The sequence below is a fragment of the Grus americana genome, chromosome 6 (genome assembly GCF_028858705.1).
Source record: "Grus americana isolate bGruAme1 chromosome 6, bGruAme1.mat, whole genome shotgun sequence".
Taxonomy (NCBI): domain Eukaryota; kingdom Metazoa; phylum Chordata; class Aves; order Gruiformes; family Gruidae; genus Grus; species Grus americana.
The window spans coordinates 18,620,098-18,645,129 of NC_072857.1; the positions used below are offsets into that span (position 1 = coordinate 18,620,098).

Consider the following 25,032-nt stretch of genomic DNA (forward strand, 5'->3'; position numbering starts at 1 on the left):
CCAATGTGAACGCATTTCTTCCTCACTGCATTTACCTCAATGATTCTAGTTTATGTGACATCTGAGAGGCAGGTCCTAAAGGTGGAACAACTCTGTGTTTTGCAGTCCCCTTGCCTTCCACCCTCCCATCAGTGTCCTGGAGAGCTTGCAGGTGGTGGGTTTAGACACACTGCCACGTTAAGCTGCTCAGCACGCTTAGACACAGAATCCTATGTGCTCCAGCAGGCATTGTGTTTGCCATTTCGTCCGCACACAGACAGCAGAGCTTGGCTTGGAAGGAGCTCCTAAGGTGGTTTTCACAGTGCAAAGTCTACAGTCTCGCTTATGTTTTAACTTGCAAAGCAAAACACAGGAATTCTTTATTCAGTGGTGACCCTTCTATCCTCAACCCTTAATGCAAGGTTTTACAATTTTTTCTTTTTATAACAGGTTAAGATCACACAGAGAAGCTGCTCTTCGAACTGGCTCAAATGTTTGCTGACTGCATTTCCATTTTATGTTTCCAGTGATGCAAACAACAATAGACAACACATTTTTAACTGGTCTTGGATTTTTAGAATGCTCCCAGTATGCCTGTGGATAACTAAGTAATTTTATGCTCAAGTTCTTAAGCAGCACTATACCGAATTTGGAAGAGAAGCTACATGCTGTGTGCCCCCAGTTCACCGTCGTACCTTGCTCAGCTTGATTTGAGATAGATGGAAGAGAGCCTCCAAAAGTTACACACTTTTCATTAGCTGCATTAAATGTTAAATTTTCGGGTTTCATCTTTAGAAAACACTGCAAAATAAACATAATGAAACTGATTTTCATCAAACCATTGCTTCCTAAGAAATAACTCATAAGAAAAGGTTCTTAAAGCAGCCCTAAAAACTCACTTCTCGTTTCCTGCAATAAAATACAATTATTTTTCTCAGAAAGCAAGGGAATTGATACTAGCTGCATGCATTTCTTATTACATTCAACAGAACACAGCTAAATATAACTGATGAATAATCCCACTGAATAACCCCTCATTCACTGAACATTAGAATTCAGTAATTTTTAATTGGCTACATCAGGATCATGTACTGTTTTAAGAATGAGAATTCATACACGAACTCTAGAGTCAGACAGGGTTGGGCCAGGAACCTGTATTGTAACACATTACCTTTTGGGAGAAACTACATGGGAACTCAAAAGCTATATTCTGCAATGACTTGAAGTAAATTTGCAAATGGTGGCACAATGTTACGTGCAGATTTGATGAACGCTCCTTCTTAGGATTCTACAGAGTAACGGAAGGCCAAATAACAGGAAACAGTCTCGCCAAGACTTTAGGAGACTGCCTTAAAACATAGCACTGAAATATACTATGGTATGGCTTCTGACCTCTGTTGGTTCTTCTTAAAAGCTGCTTCTAATTCTTAAGTGAGTTAAGTCCTTAAGGCAACTTAGGAAACAACAGTATCTGCCAGCTTGCTGCCAGCCTACGATTAGTCAAGAATCAAGACACTTCTGCCACAGAAACCTCATCCTCTCCCTTTCTAACCCTTCTCTTCCTTCAAAGCAGAGCCCAAGATTAGACAATACAACCAACATTCTTGGACCTAAATGGGTGGCGATAGGAAAGCAAAAAACCTGAAAATTACTGCTTTGAAATTAAGAAACCATCAATCCTGAGTAAGGGACAGAGAACTGGGGGAGATGATTTTCATCGCTGTATATAATTTTCAAAAGCCACCTCCCAGTTCACTCCTGAACACAGAGGCTACTTCCTCACCTCTTTCAGCAGGGCACTCCAGCTTACAAGACTACAAAAAATAGGTAAGGATGATTGATCTGTATTAAGTCTGTACCTTATTCCGGAACTGATGCCAACCTTTAGGGCAACCTCCTCTGACTGGGTGGTAACTGGGATCGTGTTTCTCTAGTAAGGAGGCATTGTTTTTTTCACAGATGAAGGGCAGTTTCACATTACAGTTAACTGGGTAGTCTGCAGAAATATAAGGTTTAAAAACCAGTTATGGTAATGCCTATCACGCTCCAATTGCCATCCACACTTTATAAAATGATAAAGACCAATCTGAAGTAAAGTCCATTTCAGTGCACCCACAATGAAGTACTATGCAATCTAAAGCATTAAAAGTAACAGCAGAGCAAAAGACAAACGTAAATGATTTATATCAGACAGCAAAATAATGTTCCTAAAGATCCAGAGTCTGATCCCTTAGTTCCAGTACTAACACTTCATATAGGCAGAGATAACTTAAAACAGAAAAATCATGAAATAATAAGATTTTTAATATGAGGACTAATCTCATATTCTGGCATAGAGGGTGTGTGACCTAACGGTCATTAAAACCAGAAGGAATCCTTTAACATCCATATGGAGAGCATCTGGCCTGTACTGCTTTACATAACTCCTACAGTACCTGGACTGGCTTCCTAGTCAAGAGCAATTTTTGGCCAAGAGGGATGAAAACGGGTCAGCAGCATAAAACAGAATAATGTGCTTTCAAGTGGAAATAGTAGTAGACAGGAGGAACTATTTGTTCTCCAGGGGTTATACATTTTCCTCAATAGAAAACAATGTTTGAAAAAGGAAATAAGCTTCAAGTACCATTGGGTGGTATTTCCATTACTTTGTGTGCCTCTTCCAGCATGACTCCACTACTTAATGAAATTTGCATCTCCAGATGCATATGCAGTTGCAAGTATTCAGTCAAACTGCTCTAACACAACTCTAAGACTTACTTTCCAGAGCTCAGAGTATGTAGTATAAACACAAAAAGGTAACCACCAAAACCAGATTTCACCTAATCAGTTTATGTTGCAGAAAAAGTGACAATCAAACATAAAAAATTGTCATCTGAATTCAGGTATGCCTCTGGTCATCAAGAAATATTATCATGGCTTCTACCATAAAGATGAAATAAATGATTTGAACTTCAGTCAGATTATCATCAAGAAGCCATACACTCCTAATTCAATATCAATTTGCATTCAATGTAAGAATTTGGGCAGAACAGTAATTACCTTTTTTTTTTTAAATATAATTATGACAGAGAGGGGTGAAAAAAAAAAACCAAAACCAACCTTACCTCTATACCAGTTCTTTCTAGAAACATACCAGCAATCCCTCAGGAATCGATCATGGAAGCGTGAAAATAACTGTAAACTGGATACAAACATTTCAGAGTCAATCTCCAATCCAATGTGATCTTCAAGTGGAAACTCTGATAGCAACAGAGCCAATGCAAACAAAAATTTGGACTGGTAACTGTTTCTAGGAGATGCCCTATACCACTGGAAAGGACAGAGGGGGAAAAACTAGACTAGGAACAAATATATGTAGGTTCAGCAGTTATGTACCTTGCCCAAATTAACTGTTGAGGATACATGCAGAACAAGGGTAGGAACTTATTTATCACCATGCTGCAATCACCAGCACATCATCAGGACAAGTGAGGAGAATGCACAATAGTCCCTGTTTTATTTTCTAAGTAGTATATTGCTATAGTATTTTGCAAGTGAAGAATTTTCCTTGTAAGAAGCCCATGATCCTTCGCTGCAGCCGTGAACAGCACAATGCAAGGCTTGCTATGAGTCATCTCAGCTCTACAGGGCTATACTATAAACCCTCCAAGACTTTGGTGTTACCTAACTGGAAGAGTGATGTCTTAAACCAATTTCACATTCCCTGTTCTCAAGTATTTCTCAGATACCCTCAGAGACAGGTTTTTTTCACAATTTTTTTTTTCCAGTTCCCCAATTATTGACAGAACATAGAAACAGGCTTAAAAATCCCATAAAGCATCTTAAAGATCAATGGAATACATTAGCTATTAGGACCACAGATTTCAAGGATTCACATGACAAACCTAAGATGTCAAAGCCCAACAACCTGCAATCTAGAGGGTCCGACAGACACACAAGAAATGGATTATGAATTCAGTTATTATTAAGTTATTATGAATGAAATTTTTGATGTCGATAATGCTTGTATTGGGAATAGAGCTCAGAATTTGGCTGCTAATTAAAATACTTCAACAATGTTTTGAAATTTTCTAGCTTAGTTCAAATTATTTACCTTACTTCTTTGGGATGATACAGAAGAAGTAACTTTTTACAAATTTGGAGATAAAATATTTTCCTTTGGAAACTATTCTAGTTAACTATATTCCTAAGCAGCACATCAAAAAAAGCTTATAATAAAGCATTCCATAATTATTCTACATACGGTGAGTGATAGCTGTAGCCATAATCAATAAACTTCAGCCACCACTTCTGTTCGCTGTTTGATAACTGTGGAAATAAATAACAAAAAAACTTGTATTTTACAACCCATAGAGAAAGAGCTCCAGACTCTACCAAGGATAAATCAATGACAAAATTAATTTTTATTTTAAATGTTTCTAAAATGTGCAGGAATTACTGTTCTTCAGCAAGAGGAAAGGATACAGTTTGAGACTGATATGCCAAATAGACGGATGCCTGCACCTATCAGAAAAAAAAGCCCACATTTTCCACTGTGCCAGATAAAGCTACAGGAAATCTTGCAGCATTGTCTTAAGTGTGTGCTAGATACATCATTCCCACAAAATTCATAGCAGGAAGTCTACTGGACAACTAGGGCATAGCTGCAAGCTGCCTAAAGCCAATGTGGTTCCACAGGACCTTCCTCCCTTCCTCAGAATAATCCTGGTCTTCCAGCAGATAGGCCTAACAACAAATACTTCATGAAAAGGCTAGAGAGTTAGCAAGTCACATCCTCAATTTCTCCTGCCTTGTAATTTCTCCTTCCAGGTACCTTCTTGTCAGGAGAAATTTCATGAGAGCTTGCAATTTCAGAAAGCATTGTTGTCTCACAAGCAGTAGCACTGAAGAAAGGTAGTAACAGAGGTGCGGAAACTTGAAATGTTGTGCTAAGATTTCTTAAAAGAATGTACTTTCATGCTACGAACACCACAAATCCCTTTCAGTAAAGGCTATCAGACCATCATGCATTTCTAATTAAATTCTCTCATCAGGCGAAAAATGATGTACCGTCCTGTGCACAAAATTAAGAACCAGCACAACTGTTAGTGAAGTATTTGCAGACAATGGGATGTTTACACACTGATCCTGTTAGGACACTTTCTCTCCATTTGGAGGTGGGGTTTTGCCCCATGTTGTTAAGACTACTTTTAAAATAAAAAAAAAAAATTTACAAGACTGACATTAAAATAATTCTCTTACAACTCATCTTTTCCTTTTAAGTTGTGTTGGGTTTGCGTGGCAAGGTTTTGGTAGCGGGGGGGCTACAGGGGTGGCTTCTGTGAGAAGCTGCTAGAAGCTTCCCCTGTGTCTGATAGAGCCAATGCCAGCCGGCTCTAAGACGGGCCCGCCGCTGGCCAAGGCCAAGCCAATCAGCGCCTCTGTGATAACATATTTAAGAAGAAAAACACTTAGAGAGAGAGCTTTTGCAGCCGGAGAGAGTGAGAAGATGTAAGAAACTCTGCAGACACCCAGGTCAGTGCAGATGGAGGGGGAGGAGGAGCTCCAGGCGCCGGAGCAGAGATCCCCCTGCAGCCCGTGGTGAAGACCATGGTGAAGCAGGCTGTCCCCCTGCAGCCCATGGAGGAAGGATGAGGGGGTGTAGAGATTCCACCTGCAGCCCGTGGAGGACCCCACACTAGAGCAGGTGGAGGCACCTGAAGGAGGCTGTGGCCCGTGGGAAGCCCACGCTGGAGCAAGTTCCTGGCCGGACCGGTGGACCCGTGAAGAGGGGAGCCCACGCCAGGGCAGGTTTGCTGGCAGGACTTGTGACCCCGTGGGGGACCCCACGCTGGAGCAGTTTGCTCCTGAAGGTCTGCACCCCGTGAGAGGGACTTCATGCTGGAGCAGGGGAACGATGAGAGGAGTCCTCCCCCTGAGGATGAAGAAGCGGCAGAAACACCGTGAGATGAACTGACCGTAACCCCCACTCCCCGTCCCCCTGTGCCGCTGAGGGGGGGAAGGTTGAAGCCGGGAGTGAAGTTGAGCCCGGGAAGATGGGAGGGGTGGGGGGAAGTGTTTTAAGAGTTGACTTTATTTTCTCATTCCTCTACTCTGTTTTGCCTAGTAATAAATTAGATGAATTCCCTCTCTAAGTTTGGTCTGTTTTGCTCGTGACGATAATTAGTGAGTGATCTCTCCCTGTTCTTATCTCGACCTACAAGCATTTCGTTATGCCTTTTCTCCCCTGTTTATTGAATGAGGGGAGTGAGAGAGCGGCTCTGGTGGGTACCTGGCCCCCAGCCAGGCTCAACCCACCACAAAGTACAATTGAAAACGCTTAAGGCCAACAGGAAAAATAAAGAAATTAAGGATTAACATTTTCTTATATTGAAAAAACTGGAAAGAAAAATTCCCTATAGTGGAAAGAATCTGTTAGACAGATTATGTCTCCTTACCTTTTCTATTTGAGATAGTATTGTCCTGAGTTTTGGGTAAGACTCCACAGAGGCTAAATCACTATCATTTTTTTGACAGTAGAAAAGGGCTTCCTGGAAGCTCAGGTTTTTATCTGGTACAAACCACAGCTCTGCTCCATCAACAACAAGTGGGGCTCCATGAATTCCAATTTCATCTATGCAGAAGAAATATCACACGCGTAAGAAATAAATTCTGAAAAACTCATCCTTTCTTCTTCTGAATGGAGTAAGAAATTTCAGTTTGACACTGGGAAGAGCCAACATGCCATCTTGCATTCTGAGCTCTCTCAGAATCAAATTCTGTTGGTCATGACCTTTGCTGATATAAAACAGGTATTTCAGGAGTAATAAAACAAAAGTAGTAAAAGATATAGAGTATTAACAACTATATGCAAGAATATGCAAGAAGTCCATTTACCTGGTATGTACCACTCAGGTGTCTTTGGAGTGCTACCTGTCCAGAAGAAAAAAAAAGAATAGTCACTTCAAGTTCACCTTCTAACAAGACTGTGGTCACCAATAATGCAAGTGATGTATTATACTCATGCTTCTCAGTATGCACGATGGAAAAAATAAAAGCAGAAAGAAATCATACACAGGTTTAATAGTTTAAAATAAGCTGACATAAAATTAATGGCAGTTTTGCATACCTGAGTCTTAAACAACTGTGGCTTTTTTTCTCCCAAACACAACGCAAGCATCAAAGTAGTATATCTACCTGTATTTCCCCACAACAACAAAGTTTCCTCCCCTGAAATGCCTTTTAATGAACAACCAAAATGTAAAAGCCTACTGGATTACAGCACTTTTCATACTGCATGGAAAAATCTGGATCTGTGCAGATATGCTATGCCATTCTTTTGTATTCCCACTCCTCTCACTACTGCGAGGAGCTAGTACACAAGTTTTATGAGAAGAAGGCTAATTCACCTAAGGCTGAAGCAAACTGTACACCCAAGATGTCTGTGGTCATTTAGTTACAAACATCACTAAGAAGGATTAAGTAAATTCCACAAATACTGCAACTTGGTGGCTTATATTACCTCACCCAATAAGAAGCCACTTCTCACTTCACGGGACAAGAAAGAATGTGGGAGCAGTGCTACTGTATCCTCCTCATGGCCACTTTCTCATATATCTTGAATCTTTGAATATCTTTGAATATTCTAAAGTGCATGTCTGTTTGAATGTAACATAGGTGAGACATTGCACGTACTGACCTCTTAGTTCAGAAAAATGCTGTTCGCAAAGTTTCTGTTATTGGGCAATAATGACAGTGGTAATAAACTCTTTTATAGGAATAAATGGATGTAACTGCAGTTTACCTTTTGTTATCTGGCAGACCCATTCCAGCTTAGCTTCACAATCAAAAGGCTTGAAGTAAAATTCCAGGTCCCTGCCTTCATGGAAATAAAATCTCCAAAACGATCTCCGTGAAAACTGAGAGGTCTGTATAAAAGTAGAAACAGAGAATTGAGTTAGTATGGCACAGGCCTCTGAAATGTGAGATGAAACTGTATTAAAAAGGTACTTTGGCAAAGTCAGTATATTTCACTGTGGGTTTAGTCCCACAGCTTAGTTTGCAAAAAATGAGCAGATATACAACTATTAACTCTTCAACAATAATTCTCCATGCTAGCCAAGTCTGTGAAGCAATTAGGTAAAAGACTTAACATCAGTCTACATACAAAAGTCTCTTCATGTAATACTGCTCCTTTGCTTTCTTGTAGTGCACAGGATCTCATCCATGCTTATTATTGAATTATCTGTTGTGACTTGCTGCCCTGGAATGATTCTCATTTCTGCTCAAAAGAAGCAACTATCTGAACTGGCACAGAAATAACCTTTCTTATTTAAGATTATTTCTTACAATCAAGCTTAAAATCTGATTTCACTCTTGCTGATCTCTCCAATAATGAGAATTTTTTTATCATTTAGTGAAAGAAAACATCTATACCTAGCAGGTAGGGAAGGGAGGTTACTATATTCACAGTGTCCCCTTCAAACTGCTCTCCTCTTGTCTGAAATTTTTAGCAGCTTAATGGTGACAGCTTCTTGGCCTGCGGCCATGAACACGGAAGAGAATGAGGGGAAATGGCTGTGAACAGAAGCAAAGGGATACAACTATCCTTTCCTTCACTAAATCCTAAAAGCAGAGGTGGTTTAATAAGGTTAAAATAAGGGATGGTATTGGAATGATCTTACAAGTCAGGTGATGCTTCAGGAAAGTTAAAGGCCATTTTAAAACTCATGCCATCAAGACTAAATTAAGCAATGAAGAACATAATTAGCAATTAAGTAGAGGCCTGGCATTTTGAATCAGAAATTGACAGAGCACTTACAGTCTATTTCACAAGTAAACAAGGAAATACACACAATAAACACAAACACACGCTCTATGCTGGCTACAGCATTCCCTTACTTTAGGTTTCAAACGTTTTCTTAATCTGCAGTTCAGAAAAACTAATCTAGATTTTAAAAGTTACTGGTAGGGCTCTATTTTCTTTTTTGTTTTAGACTCCACATTACTTCCTTAAGTGTTATGCATAATATAGAAGAGATACATAGTATGGCATTATGCAATAGAGAATAACATCATTATTAAAATATTTTGTAGTTCAAAAGAAGTCTTATGAAAGGTTATCATTAGCACAGCACTTTGTTCATAAAAAACTGCTTGAATAAGGGAAAATTTCTAATAGGTGCAGACTGATAAGGGGAACACAAGCAACTTTTTCACTATGCAAAGTAAACATTTCCGCAGTCAACCTAAATTCAATATATGGCCGACAAAAGTATTTTTTCTAAGTAGTTCCATGTAAAAATATGCATGCTGTTATTAAAAACGTTGAAACTAACCTTTAATGCAGCACAGTCTCTTGTATCATATTCATCTTCCAGATAATCGAGTGGCATAACAACACTAGTTACCTACAGGATGGAGAGGATGAAAGAATCATTACTTTACAATATTTTTGCCATGGTAATCCTCAGAGATAACCATTTAAACCTGTGATCCCATTATGTTTATCACTTAAAATATGTGTTAAAGGGCAGTTACTGGATCAGTTTTGAGTCTGCATACCTGTTGTTATGGAGGGGCACGGAGAGGGAAAGAATTCACAATTTCAGGCAAATAAATCAATTACAGTGAGGAAGATATTTTTTGAGAAGTCTGACATATGAAGGAGATTAAATTCATAAACCCTCCCCTCTGTAGTGGCATGAAGACATCTTTTTCTCTCCACCAGTTCTTAGATGTTCAGTACTATATTTCTGTTAAAATATTGTAATGTAATAGAGACAGAAATCAGGTTACCCTTATTAAAGTTATGTTTTTTATTGGAAATCTGCCTGGATGGCAGCTCTTAAATGCACAATCTTGTTCTGAATTATTCATATGTTGAAGGATCTGCCATATTTTAATTAAAATATTTATCAATTTACTTTCAATCCAGTCCAAGCTAAAACAAATCAGGACATGACATTTCCTCGTTAAAAGTTAACTTACGGGTTTATCATCGCTCCATTGCCAGGTTCCCAAAGAATCTGGACTCCTCTTATTCATTCCAATCCATACCCATCTGTCATTGCTGTAAATAAACAAGATAAAATCTTGAGCCAAGTATACGGTTCAGCTCATTTAATAGCAAGACTGACCTATGTCATGGCATAACCTAGGATCAAGCAGCAAAACTAAAGCTTTACTACTGCAAGTTGTAGCAGTTCAAAGAGAAAACAGACGTAAGGACTAGGATCTCTTCTGCACTTTTCTTTAAGATGATCTGTAGGTTGTCTTTCCCTGATCACAGAGAAAACTAACTAAATCAGGTAATTCCTTTGTTCACTGCATCACCGCTTCAACAGTTGTCGCTTGATATAAAGATATCTTTTCTACACTTTTCTTCCAAGATCAAACACACAGTGTTTATTTGGCTTGCTTCTCTTTCTCTTGTCCATCTCAGATCACCTCTCTCTACACCATCAGCTCAAATATACTCTTCCTCAAACCACACAAAAACTTCTACTCATATAGAATAACTGGCTTCATACTTCCCTTAAGTTTGTCAGGGTTATAAACAAACCAAGCATGGGAACATATTTCAATTATGCACCTTCATAAGAGAGGCACAGACATAAATGAGCACATCACGCCACTGGCTCCAATGCTTGCCTAAAAGAATGGCAATAAAAATTTTACTCTGTTTTACAGGATTACAGTCAGAACTTCTTTTTTTTCCTTCCTAGATTTTTCTTTTTCATAAGCAGGGGATGCTTAAATTCAAAATTTCAGCTATGCTCCAAGATACAAAGTTGCCCCAAAACCCCAGGTTTACAATGTAAATACTTAAATCTGCAGTAACAGCTTTTACCATACTCTTCAATATTGCTTATGGATCTAAAGATACCACAATGAAGTAAAGATACTACAATTTGAAGTTCAACAAGGGCAAGTGGAAGGTCCTGCACATTGTTCGGGGCAATCCCAAGCACATTTATTTAAAGGCTGGACAGAGAATGGATTGAGAGCAGCCCTGAGGAGAAGGACTTGGGGGTTGTTGGTGGATAAGAAGCTTGACATGACCTGGCAATACGCGCCCGCAGCCCAGAAAGCCAACCGTATCCTGGGTTGCATCCAAAGAACCATGACAAGCGGGTCGAGGGAGGGGATTCTGCCCATCTACTCCACTCTCCTGAGATCCCACCTGGAGTACTGCATCCAGCTCTGGGACCCCCAACCTAAGAAGGACATGGACCTGTTGAAGCTAGTCCAGATGAGGCCACGAAGATAACCAGAGGGCTGGAGCACCTCTCCTATGAGGACAGGCTGAGAGAGTTGGGGTTGTTCAGCCCAGAGAAGAGAAGGCTTGGGGAAGACCTTAGAGCAGCCTTCCAGTACCCGAACAGCATGGAGTGATAGGACAAGGGATAATGGCTTTAAACTTACGGAGGGAAGATTTAGATTAGATATTAAGAAGAAATTCTTCACTATGAGGGTGGTGAGGCACTGGAATAGGTTGCCTAGAGAAGCTGTGGATTTCCCCTCCCTGGAAGTGTTCAAAGCCAGGTTGGATGGGGCTTTGGGCAACCTGGTCTAGTGGAGGGTGTCCCTGCCCATGGCAGGGGGGTTGGAACTAGATGAGCTTTAAGGTCCCTTCACACTCAAACCATTACGTGATGGCAAAATGAAATATGCGCTAGTGAAACCGGAAGGTTAGTTTTGCACTGCAACCTTTATTTCTCAAGGTATCGGTTTTGTGCTAGGTACTGAAGTTTATGATAATTCACTCCAATCCACTACCCTGCCCAAGAAAGGCAACAGAAACTTTTCTGAATGATGGTATCGGCTGGAAGCTGCAGAGGGGAGAAAGACCATGAGTTTTCAATGAAGTCACAGGCTACGTGAAACCCTACTACAACAGAGCTGTGGAAAAGGCACTCTCATCAAGGTGGTCTGACAGCAATAGTAAAGTATCCACGCCGCAGCACAGAGCTCTTGTAAAACTGCATCAGGAGTACTATTCCATAAATTTGTGTTGTACCAAATACAGAAAAGGAATACAGGATATTTGAGGAAATGAGAGTTTAGGTTACTAACAAGAATTAAGGATTTTCTTGTCTAGCCTTGACAGACAGGAAAATTATTCTTTACAATATATTAGGAGACTAAAGCCCCAAGAAGAGGAGCTATTTGAGAAAAAAGAACATTGAGGCTGAAGGAACCACAACTCAGAAATAAATTTAGGCTCAAAATCGGAAAGAGATGTCTGACCAGCAGAGGTCAGAGTTTGGAAAAGGCTCCCAAAAAAGTAGTGCTAACAAAGTGATTTTAAGACAGAACTTGGAAAGTTTATGAAAATAACTTTATTACATGGAGGGATGGACTCAGACCCAGGATTACCTGCATAAGCAATGTTATGAAATCATGGGGCAACGTTAAGAAATTCTTTGGTGAGACTGTACCACTACCTTTCCACACATATCACCATAAAGATGGTAAATTGAGCCTGAAATGACTGACAGTGCAAGATCAACAAACAGCAGCTTAGCCCAGAGTACGTGGGCTAAGTCCATGAAATCCAAGAAGGGCAACATTTTATTCGGTAGAGTTCCCGTTAGAAAAAAAAGCATCGGCCACCAATAAGTCTCATTTTTATTTTTTTCTCAACTCCAGTATTAATTTTCTGACATTGGTGTGATAGTGTGATCACACTAGTGCAATCTTATCATAGAGAATAGTCTTTAGTGTTTTAATGATATCACTAAGGAGCCTTTAAAGAGCCTAAATGCCCTATATCACTCCAGAGGGAAAACTGTGAGCCAAACATTCACAGCTGTCAAGCAGCTAAGTGGCTTTTGGCAATTTGCATTCAGGATTTTATTTTTCTGTGATTGTTCTTTCCAATTATGAATCAGACATTGCCTAACCCTCCTCTCCTAATCACCACCCACAGGCTTAGTGCGGTTTAAGCAATTGATCATCACAGAGGAATATCTACTAAAAAGAAAATTTGAGACACTCATTTTCAAAGGATCTGCAGTTATTACCTGAGGAACTAGAGTAATTTTTCAAAGCCTTTCAACTTGTATTTGGCTTTTATGTAATTAAAAAAAAAAAAAAAAAAAAAAAGTGTGTCAGGTCAAGAATTTCTCCTGCTTATCTGCCAAATCACAATTACTGGCCTGCAAACATAACAATGTTTTCCAGCTGATTAGGCACTTAACACATTAATGTACGTTTTTCTTCTTCTTTTGGAACTGTTCGGACATGACCATGAGTAATTCTGCAACTGCTACACTACCCTTGATAGCACTTTTAAGCTTAAGTAAAGCTTTCTGATAACCCTCTGAAATTACACTATCACCTCATCACAGAAAAGAATTGCACCAACTATTTAAGACAAATACGAATTAAGACCCTCTACTGCAACTAAGCTTGCAACAAGGAATTTGCTTGTACTTTAGGTATCTGTCTCCTCATTGCAAAGCATTTAAAATTCATCCTATGGACTGGTATCAAAACGGATTTATCAGTGCCAGAGTATTCTTAGAGCTACATTCCTAGAATCGCCTCCAAAACCTAGATCATCCTGGTTTTTAACCTAAAAGCATGTGCAATTTGTGCTTTACAATGGACTCCACACTGATCAACAATGATAGACCCTAAATCTCCAGCAATTCCTGCAGAACACCAATGGCTTTTCACTCACACAGAACTAAAACTTCATAAAATTCATCGTTGTGCAGGAGTGGATAAATACAGTTTAAATCAATGTGAAGGGAATACACACCAGTAATTTTTCTACTGTCATATTCTAGCTGCTGTAGTAGAAAAAGGAGTTTTTTCTGTCCCTTATGTCAGCTCTGACACAAGATTAAGAGCCTAAGTGAAGTTACTGTGGCTTGTAGTTCAGCCTAGTTCTCGACAAGAGGTAACATGTGGACATCTAGGCCAGCTCCCTAATGGTGCAATTTAAGGCACCATTTAATTTTAGGCAGTGCTGGCCATGCTCTTCCCTCTGTAACAGGCTGCTGCCACTAGCTGAATTCCCATCATGCTAATCACTTACTCTTTAGTGGAATAAAAGAGAAACTGCATTAATGCAATTACCACAACTCACAACTCAGCTTTATTGCCGTTCTATTGCTGTTTTGGCCAATGTGTTGAGAATAAGATCAGCTTTTTCTTGCAAACTCAAGTGTTAGTGAGGCTTTCTAGATTCAGAACAATTACAACAGCAGAGCTGTGCATATGAAAGGTAGCCAATTTCTTTCCAGTAAGGTGTCCTCACTGAAATGTTATTTCTAACCAATCCAAGCTGTTACTCTCCTTGCATCCAGTGCTGCTGCCAGCTATAAGCTGCAGAATGCTCACAAAAACAATCCCAAATGAATGGAAGTAACTGAACCAGATCTGTTCTGCCTGTATCATGTCCCTCAAAGGAAAAGAGGTTATCTCCTATTTCTCTCAGACAGGGGAAGGTTGGCAGGCAAATTTTATTTTCCTTTCCAATGGCAATCGCCCGACTTGGCTGGAGCAATTCTAGCTCATATTTGCCTCTAAGGTGGAACCCGAGAAAAGAACAGAATGGACTAGGCAAGCTGCCCTTTTCCCGGTGAACCAAACTGACTTTTGCTAACATTTGAAAACAAACAGTTCTCAATGAGTCACCGGAGAACTGTGCAAGGGGAAAAAAAAAAAACCTGAAACCAAAAAAGCCAAGGTGTGGCTCTTCCCCAAGCTGAAATGAGTGCACTGAATGAATGTTTAGGTCAGAGTTTGCACTGAGTAAATGCAGAGAACACGGACAAGCTGCATGCCAGTGCACTCCAGCAGCTAATCACATCTAATAGTATCTTAGGATGATTTCTCCCAGTTACCTCAATTATTTGTTCTTGGTGAAATAATTCACTTGGTTTCTTCTCTCCTTTCTCACATGAGTTTATTTTCAGACAAGCCACCCTTCACTCTTGATCTCCAAAACACTTTATATAATCACCACCTCTGAGTAATTTAAAAGCATAACTTAAACACTAATTACATCATCTAAACAAACAAACATTATTTAAAAGACTTCAGGCAACATCAAATATGTAGTATTTCTGTTCAGGGAGTTCTGCAGTGCTTGAAAAGGGGTTAACCCAGATGCAAATACTGTGGTTTGCATTATATTTGACACATGCAATTACTGCAACACTGACTGTAAAGTCAGTTTATACTGGGCTCAATATATTGCCCCTTACTTAAGTTCTGGTAGATAATACTGAAGTACTGGGACTTTCCTTCTTCCAGGCTAAGTTCGAGCTTTCTTAAATATTGGAACTGCAGCGGTATTGTGTGTCGGCTGACTTTCTGGAAAGACAGGAAAAGTCTCCACCTTTAAACTCCTAACAAAAAATGGCTATTAGCTATAATTAACACCTCAGATAGTCTGCAGGCTGAAAAGTAGTTCCAAGTACTTGTACGAAAATAAAATAAGTTACTTCTCTATTCATGTTTCATAGCAAATTAGGTACGCTAAAACAAAATTTGTAATTGCAAAAAATTATCATAAGATCTATAGCTAAAAATAACTTGTGCACTAATTTTTATTTCAGGGACTACAGTCACTTCAGCGAAGGAGTCACAAGTGGCTTTTATACAAGCTAAACCATCTATATATAGAGCATACAAGTTTGTTTTTGTCTCTTATTAACATAAACATTGAGTAATTTTCATGATTTGTGCACTTCTAAAAAAAGTTCACTGGGTTTTCAAGAAGGCATCTCTTCAGTCATCAACTTTTAAGATTTAATCACAGTGTTGTACATTGGCAGCTTCTGAAATAATCCCAATTTAGCTTTTTGATGACAAAATTTAGATCATATAACTGGCAGCATTTGAGTTTAAGCTGGCAAAAGTTCTGAAAAACCAAGCTGCCAATCAAAAACAAAATATTACACAAGGATCTGACATCACACCAATGCCTAATAAAGCTTTGCAGTGACAGTTCCTTTGATTAAAAATAGAACCTTAGACTCATAAATTATGTAGCATTTAATTTGTTGATACCAGAAAACTCAACACACCCATCTAATGCTCATATAGTGTTATTGCAGTTATGCCAAATAGGATCCGTGCCAACCAGATTGCTGGACACTACATTATTCACATTTTCAAAAAATAGCACCCAGTTTAGTCAGGAAGCATTTCATGAATACAGATGAGACCTATCTGAAAAACTGAAATAATAACTTATCTCTAAAAAAAAAAATGTATCAGTAAAGAATAGGAACAACTATCACCCAGTTGTGCCAAAATTCAACGTAAAGAAGGAAACACTTATTATAACACCACAGACTTAAATTCATGTAATGGAAGATGCTCAAAGCAAAACTCCCTTTTTCCTGCGCTCCCTCTAGCAATGTGAAACATTTGCCCAAGCTGTACTCCCTTGACATTTTCCAGGAAGGCAGTGACATGACCAGCAGTTCAAATGCCACATCCAGCCGTTTTTACTGTGGGAAACACAGTCACCATTCACTATCTCATACTTGCCATTTGGGGTCAGCAGCAGCATTTGCTATCTACTGCAGAATGTGACTGAAATCAAAATTTTATCCCATGGCTAGTTTGTTACCTGATTATTTTTCTCAGGATAGAATGAAGCGCCTTGATTTCTTCCGAGTGACTAAAACTAGGCAGATGGCCTCCGAGCGCTTCACAGAACCTTTCTGCCTCTTCCCAGGTCCTGGTTCGCAGCACTCTTTCACTGTGGAAGAGCTTCACAACAGCCAAACATCAGAGTAGAAAGTAACACAAGTGACAGCATTTTTAAAACACTCCTGTACTACTCAAATGTGACCACCCTAGGTAAGAAAAAATAATTAGTATTTCCATAGGGAGAGAGTTTGACTTCTTAACAATTTTTTCTTTTTCAGTTTGTGTGACAGCAGCCAGACTCTGAAGTTTAGCTGACAAAATTTGTTTTGTATTCCATATGGCAGGCTTTCTCTGTTTTTCTTTACCAGAAAGATTTTACAAAACAACACCCAACTCACTCCAAAACCGCAAGCCAAATTTTGGGTTGTAAGCGATGTTGTTCTTTCAAGTTTATGGTGAACTGCAAAGCCCAGTTTTCACTGAAATCAGGCCCGTTTGGGTGCTGCAGGTGAAGAAAGCTCTTTGGCAGACCCTTTGCTACCTGCATGTATCAAGAGCTGCATTCCTGACTCATACACCTCAGCTAACACGTCCACTTGATCTCCTTGACTTCAGTCCAAGCCAATTCCCGCCATCTGGATCTCTCTGCACAGGCATGCTACACTTGGTCAACAAGAGTTTTGGAGAAACTGCCAGGGCCAGTTGTCACATCCCATCAGCTATGGGACATCTATGCTGCACATCAGCTACACCCATCCCTTCGGGATCCTTGCCCACAGCCTTGTTATTCAGGCTGGGTTTCCCCACTTTGCCACATGAGCTGTTTACAAGACACAGTTCATTGCAGACACAGAGTCCAGAAATAATGAATAAATAATCCATTAAACAGCCTCAGTTTTAACTTGATTTGACTGTTAACAGGAAGAGAAAAACCTGCATTTCTCAATACAAACTTGTTTAAGCCCTTCCAGCTAACAGCATGGCTGCTTACTTCCAGTATTTACTTCAAAACCAGTAAAATACGATTGAGACTGCACTTTTTTGATATCCATATTCAAACTAGAGAAAATCCCACCTCTCCTATCTACACTCTGAGTATAGAAAGGAAAAGGACAAGGGAAGGTGATGCAAAGCGCTCTCCTTCTCTATTCAGGTGTCTCTGCATGCCAGATGTCAGGCAGGCTAGGATACAGACACAGCACCCTCCATCACCACCAGGCTCCTGAGACGGCAGCATGGGGCGAATGCTGCCGCCCCACTCAGCTCCAATGTGCAGAGCTGGTCACAGAAAGGGCAAGGAAAGGCACGCTGCATCTGTCGGGAATTGGCAGAGGATGATGCATGAGAACATCTGGAGGCAGTCAACCTGAATCAACGTGAATTCCTTCTCCTCCCAGCGTAAAACATCTTTGAAAAACCCTTCACAGCAGCTATAAGCCACAAAAGGGCTAATCACGCACTTGCTGCAAGACAGTAACAAACAATTAACATCTAATAGGAATAACACTTTACCTTGTAGCAGGCAAGGCCGGATCCATTGTGCCACCCAGGGGGACAGGGATCAGTTGGCTTTGGGAGCACTTCTGGCTCCTTGGGCAGCCCAATATATTTTTTGCAGACAGAAAATGCTTTAGTGGTTTTACAGTCTTTAGTTTCCCACTTTCCAAGAGATTTTCCACTGGGCATGGCCACACATCCTCCTGAAAATGCTAAGATTTAAGCCACCAAAGAGATATTTAACACTATTGTCTTGTTTTTAAAAAAAAAATCCATAGATTTCTGAATGACTATTTTATTTCATCCTTGGAGTTCTATAACACGGTACTCCAATGCTCGCTCAATGTAAAATGATAGTATTTTTACATATTTTCTAAATTGTTAAATTTACCTGGTTGCAAGGAATTCCAGTTAGTGTATGTCACAGCTTCAGTTTTTTCCCCATCCACTGTACCCCAGGAATATATTCCCGATTGACTAATATCCTGCAAACCGGTCCAGAAGTATTTTTCTTCAACTTTGGTGTTTTTTTGAATTAGACTGTTTATAAATTCTTGCTCAAATCTGAAAATTCACATATTAATTTGAGTCAATATTTGGAAGATATCTGAAACTATTGAGTCAATCTGAAAACCAGGCATATTATTACATGAGTTAGTTCAAGCAGTTGTCCAGGCAGTCCTGTATTCAACATGGGGTCAGCAGGCTGGGAATTCACATACTTCCAAGAAGGTTCTACACTGTAGGCTTACCATTGTCATACCATGAAAAACATGGTTTGCTAGGTCTCTGCAAAAGCAATTTTATCTCTATTTTTAATTCATAAAACACTACTTAGCATACATAGGTTTTAATCTCTGACTATATCTCCAGGATTATACTGTAACACATGCCCGTAAATTATAGAGATGTGCTTTACCTGTTCATTACTGTAAGATTGCACTGTGCTCCAAATGAAACTTCCGTTTTATAAATCTTGTAACAGTAGTTTCCATGTCTCTCCCATCCCTGGTTAGACAATGAAAAACACGTTTATACATAACAGCCTAATTTAGGCATTACCTACAGGAGAAAATAAATCATTGCTAACATTGGTTGGTGCCCACAAGCTGGCACAGCATATAAAAGAAAGAAATGCAGTGCATCGCATACAAGGTCCAGTATTATCAACTCTCCGATTCACAGTTCTAAGAAATAATGCAACCACGGGAATAAAATACACCACTGTTTTAGCTCAACTGTGCAGTCTTCTGACTACTATGTGCATTTAGAGAGAGAAACACAAGGGTGACAGCCTAGCCCTATTCAAAACAATAGGCGTTTTCATGCTGTTCCACCAACACCAGGATTCAAACAGAAGAATAATAAGAGTGCATTACTAGTCTTTCTTTACTTCTGAAAAAAATATTTTATGCTGAAAATTTGTGAATGTACAAAATTTCTCGATTATTCAAATCTTTTCCCCTATATTTACACTGAAATTTCAAGGAACGTTAACGTGTTACCACTTTGCTAGCCTACCAATGCAACTGGTGTCTGAACAGCACAGAAAGGTAAAAATACCCCAAGGTTGTGCAGAAAGAAAGATAACGTGTAAACATGTTTCCTGTTGCAGGCAATATGCCACACAAAACTGAACCAAAGACCTGTGAAGTAGCAAGTAATACCATCCCAAGATTGTTCAAAACAGAAAAGACTTATTTTCAACCCTTATTTATGCAGTAACATGTCATACTGAAAAAAAACCAAAACCAGAACAAAAAACCAACTAAACACATCCCACCTTTATTCAAGTCAAAGAACAAAAATGAGTCAAGTGAAGCATAACAGAAACCTGATCTCATTTATCAACCTCTGCATATCTTTATGTTGCAAAGTGCTTATCATAATTTTTAAAACATATTTAAAGCAAAAACTACAGAACAAATGGCATTAGCAGTAACATATCTAGTAAAAGCAATTTTTTTTTTTCTTCAAACAAATAAATAAGACACGACATCTCCTGGGTCCAAGCTCATAATGCTTCCAACAATAGAGTGGTAATACATCCAGAGCTTAGGAGAATCTGAAATTTGGCTCATGCTACGTAAGTGTTCTTTTTCAGCTAAAATGTTCCATAGACTTTATTGTATGGGCAAGAAGGAAATGGGAAGTGGAGGAAATAAGCAATTTTATGCAGGTTTCTGAACCAAGTGAAAATAAAAGAAATAAAGACTCCCTATTACCTCCTTCAATGAACAACTTTTATCTGATTTTGTTTCATTCAAAATCTCTCCTTTTTTCTTACACACATATTTCAATTGTTCTTCACAGGACTTGACTCTCCACTGTCCCAACTGTGAGAAAGAAAGGAGAAAAAAAAAAGTATTTAAAATTTTAAAATATTTCCATTTCCATAGCACAGGAGCTGAGTTTTCATAAGAGGGAAAGCCAAAATGCCTCTAGGAAAAAATATCAGGGGTGGGATGCCCTGGATTACATGCATAGGTGCATGTTTGGAAGGGATAGAGAAAGCTGACAAATGTGGAGACAGGAGGATTCTGGATCACATCCAAAAAGGAAAGAAAAGGCCAGGGTGGTGCAAACTCTCTCTGGGCTGGGCACACGAGCTCCACTGCCAGCCTGACAGCACAGGAGGCAGACACCTGCCCCAGTTTCCTACTGAATGTGGGAGATGGGACACAGCCTGCTTCCCTCTCCACTCATCTTTGTGACCTCCTTCCCCCACCCACTCCTTGCTGCTTCTGTACTGTATCCTCCCAGTGTTTGTCCTCTCCTCTTCTCTTACTGAGTTATCTCACTACCCGTCCCCCAAACTGGTCCTGGAGATGACTGAACCCAGCTTTTCCTTTCCAATAGTTCAGCCCACCTCCTTCCTAGCTCTCTACCACAGACATGCAAGAATACAGTAACCCAAAATACAGAGTGACAAGGACAACTGCCTGGCCAACAGCAGAGGCAGTCTCAGAGCTGTGAGCAATTTCTTCCATTCTTTGCAGTACACAGCTACCAAGTGTCAGCTAAATAATTTTAAGAAATTTGCTTGTAGAAAAATGATTATCTGTATTTTAAAGATTATTCCAGAAATAAAATCAGTTAACTGCTTTATCCTCCCCTTGACTTTCACACATACCAGTGCTGCCTCTGTTATGATGGAAAATAAACCCAAAAACCCCAACACTGCATCCCTACCTTGCCTGCATATGACACACAGTTAGGAGTGCTGTTAAAAGGAACTTTTGGTTCATTCTGATCCCAATATGTAAAATCCACAGCTGAGCGATCTGACCATTTGAACAAGGTTGGTACATCTTCATTCCTGAGACCCATCCACATTTCTTCTTTGGCATCTGCAATTTAAAATTAGCATAACACCGTAGTTTCAAAATAATATTCAAGCTAATTGGAAAGGAATGTGAAAACAGCAAAATTAGATTTTTATACTGAACAGCATAAATGCCACAATTTTTTTTCTTACAGTAAGAAAGGGGATTTGAGACAAGTACAGTGTTTCTTAACATACTCATGAATGTGAACAAGTTTCACAGAGAAGGTAACAAAGAGAAAAAATCCCCAGAAATAATGGACACTTGAGTAAAAAAAGTTCAACCAAACTTAATTTTTAAACTGCATACCAAAAAAATATAAGATCACAGAGTACAGATACTATTTATTAGTTTAGTAGTCAAATATTGACCCAACTATCTACAATTTCTCTTTGAATGAGAAAATTAAACACAAGGTATTAGGCAACTAGAAGTAGGTTAGCCCACTAAATAAATAAAATAAAATCAAAACAAGAGCTAATACAGACAGAGTGGACCTGAACAGCAACACTCAGCACTAGCCTGGGTACAAGCTCAGCATTAGCATCATCATTTAAAAGCCAGAGGTTATGATAATCATATTCTAGAACATGGAAAGCGTTTTGTAATTTATGGCATGCAGCACTTGGCACTTGACCTTTACAAATATCCCAACTCACCATTGTGAAGCTTTGTAACAACCAGTTCAACATCTGCTAATGAGTGTATGCTGATGAGGTTACTCTTATTCGCTCTGCACAACTCATCTGCCGTGCTCCAAGGTGCCTGGTTGTTTACCAGCATGTAGCAAAAACCATTGTGGGGAAGCCAGCCCAAATCACAGCGAGTATCCAAGTGTCTCCAAAACTCTAATAGTGAAGAGAAATGGAATTAAGAGGCTTTTGTTTTACATTGGCTAGTGCAATGGGTTGGCATTTTCTTCGTGTTTTAAATACAGCAGTACCTTGAAAACAGCCAGAAAGCAGCAATCAGAATGTGTTCATGTCTCTCATTTTTAAAAAACGGTCACAATTTAGTCAAGCAAATAGACTTGACTGAGCAGCATTATAGGGATTGAAGCATTTTGGTTACATTTAAACTGCTTACTAATCTTTTTCCTCAAAGGCACACATCTCCCCCACGGGAGTCAGAGAGAACATGCTTAGCCAGTAACACTCCATGACGCTTTCCACCTTCGGGACACTGCTTCATCCCTCTTATCCCCTAGTCCTCCCCCTTATCCAAGGACAATCATCTCCCTGTGAAAGTTTTCCCATGAGAGCTCCACAAGCATGAGCCATGGAAACCGGGTAAGGCCAAAGCACACATGGAAGAACAGGCCACAGATATGGAAAGGGTTGGACACCCCGGTGTAGGTAAATGGCCAAAAACATGGAAGCAGTTATACGTCACGGGTTGGCACTGTAAAAACTGAAGGTCTGCATGTGTAGGGAGGAGAGAATAAAGCTTTAAACTGTTCTGATTTTCCTACTGTATTATTTACTTTTGTCTTGTAAGAGCTGCTGTGGATCCAGTGAAGATTATACCCTGGACAAGCTACCAACTCTTGCACTCTGATTTCTAGTGCTGGGCCTGGTTTCAAAGGATAGTAGGGTCATTTAACTACTTCTATTTGAATTCGACAGAGTTTGATCCAAGCATCAGGTAGATCCCATTTTATGTCAATACACATCAAGAGTGAGAGAAATGGGCTGAAAGCAGAGATGGAAAGGTTTGAGGTGCAACTGTCAGTTCCAGACTTTCAGTAGCACATGAAAGAAGGCACAAGCCATGGAGGAAAATGTGATGAAAAGGACAGGACTGTGCTGGGAAATGCTTTACATGTGAATGAGAAAGCTGCAAAAAATGAAATTGTTTGTGATGCATCATCTTGACACTGAAGATACAGAGTTTGCTTCTGCAATCCTAAAAAACCCAAAGCTGTTGTGGAAGTGCTTTGGCAGAGATGCCTAAGAAGGCTTGGGGAGGGAAAAAAGACTCCACAAGTGAACATCACACTCATATTAACATACAGAAACAAAAATGCAAGTTGTCCTACCTGGAAGGTGTGAAACATTATTGAGTGACTTCTTGCAAATATATGGAAGTGGAGTTCCACAATGGTAACTCTGCCACTGACCCGAGGCAGCATTCATCACCACGCAGCTAGTCCCATCCAACGGGGACAAACTCTGCATATCTATAGACAGGAACAAAAAAAAAAATTAAATAGAAGAGCACAAGTTATGAAACAGTAAGGTGGCGATTGCTTCTTTTCTCTATTGCTTTTCAATACAATAATATACTTTGCATAGTACAGCACCCTGTATTTGAAGAACGTAACTGCTTTGAATGAAGGCACCTGTCCTACCATAGGTCCCACAGAAAGTTTTTTCTAAGAGAGAAAGTTTCAGAATCAAGGAATCTGGACTTCTTTTCCAATGTTTAATCATAGAACCAGGAGGAATGTTCTATTTACAATACAACAAACCCTTGGCTGAACACTTTCCCAGACTACAAATATCTCAGGGGAGAGCCCTTTTTGCAGCCCTCAGTTGCCTTTGGCAGCCCCTTTCCAGCCCTACTCGAAACACAGCTCTGCACTCTTTCTCTCAACACTAACCATAACCTTTACCTTAACAGAAACCTGAGACGAGGCCCCAGATTAAAAATATCACAGAAGACAACTCTTTTTTGCTGTCCCAAGCTTCCCTTGGAGATCTTAGTTCTTTATAGAAAAGCATCATGGAGACAAGGCCAGGCTCTTTTCAGAGGTGTACAGTGAAAGGACAAGAAGTAAAGGGCACAACTTGCAGCTAGCAAAATTCCTGTTAGATACCACTATTTTTCACAAGAAGGGTAGACATTAGTAAGTCTGCCATGACTGCAGACTAAGGTATGCCACTGTAACTTGGGGTAGTCTAGTCTCTAGCTCTGCATTACAGTCCTACAGTGACATCACAGTTCCAGAAGAAGGTGCAGCTACTATTACAAGCATCAGAAAAGTCCTTAACCTTTCCAAAAGAAAGATCACATTTAGAAAATCTCACAGAAATTTCTTAGTAAAGCTTTCAGAGAAGTAAGAGAAACCACTTCTTATCTTTTCACAGAATGCATGTTGCAGCACTATTCTAGAAACTGAGGGAAAGAGAAAATTCCACTTTTAAAAGGTCAAATTCAGCTTGAATGACAGAACAATGTTAGCTTCAGTATTTCTGATTGTTATTCCTCCAGGATTCTCATATATACATATCCATGGCATATTTGTGAGAATATTACAAATACATGCTGAAAATTACAAACAAACAAGACTCTCACCAATTCTACCAGGAACATGTGAGTAATTAAAAAAGGTTTTTCAAAGGTTTTATACTTCTTCCATCTTCACCTCAAAACAAATTTTAGCAATCTTGAAGTTTAAAAACACAAGTCAGGCTTCTAAGTAGTGTCAGTTCTTGCACATACATCAATAATTGTAATATCTGAGGGAAGTCAATGCCATCCTGTCAGTGGGAGGAGAAATTTAGCAGCTAGGGAAGCTGTAGCTTCTTTAGTAAAATGGACCTCAAATATACTATTTAAGTTTTACCTAATCATCCATAAATACAGAATGAGTGCAGAAAGATTCACTGGCTAGGAGGACAAGATG

At 39.6% G+C, this 25,032-nt stretch overlaps 1 protein-coding gene across 1 annotated transcript in view; it reads right to left on the reverse strand.

The window, feature by feature from the left end:
- The window catches only part of LY75 (lymphocyte antigen 75), a 49,060-nt gene that overhangs the window by 18,436 nt on the left and 5,592 nt on the right, over positions 1 to 25,032 (reverse strand). The window contains exons 6-22 of the mRNA XM_054830523.1: positions 23,443 to 23,583; positions 22,064 to 22,252; positions 21,271 to 21,428; positions 20,304 to 20,414; positions 18,998 to 19,086; positions 18,470 to 18,642; positions 18,094 to 18,290; positions 16,559 to 16,701; positions 9,949 to 10,030; positions 9,297 to 9,368; positions 7,763 to 7,886; positions 6,856 to 6,891; positions 6,417 to 6,592; positions 4,223 to 4,287; positions 3,084 to 3,160; positions 1,839 to 1,975; positions 675 to 780 (exon numbers count right to left, since the gene is read on the reverse strand). Coding sequence (XP_054686498.1) covers positions 675 to 780; positions 1,839 to 1,975; positions 3,084 to 3,160; positions 4,223 to 4,287; positions 6,417 to 6,592; positions 6,856 to 6,891; positions 7,763 to 7,886; positions 9,297 to 9,368; positions 9,949 to 10,030; positions 16,559 to 16,701; positions 18,094 to 18,290; positions 18,470 to 18,642; positions 18,998 to 19,086; positions 20,304 to 20,414; positions 21,271 to 21,428; positions 22,064 to 22,252; positions 23,443 to 23,583 — 2,076 coding nt within the window. The remainder of the gene's footprint in view (positions 1 to 674; positions 781 to 1,838; positions 1,976 to 3,083; positions 3,161 to 4,222; positions 4,288 to 6,416; positions 6,593 to 6,855; positions 6,892 to 7,762; positions 7,887 to 9,296; positions 9,369 to 9,948; positions 10,031 to 16,558; positions 16,702 to 18,093; positions 18,291 to 18,469; positions 18,643 to 18,997; positions 19,087 to 20,303; positions 20,415 to 21,270; positions 21,429 to 22,063; positions 22,253 to 23,442; positions 23,584 to 25,032) is intronic.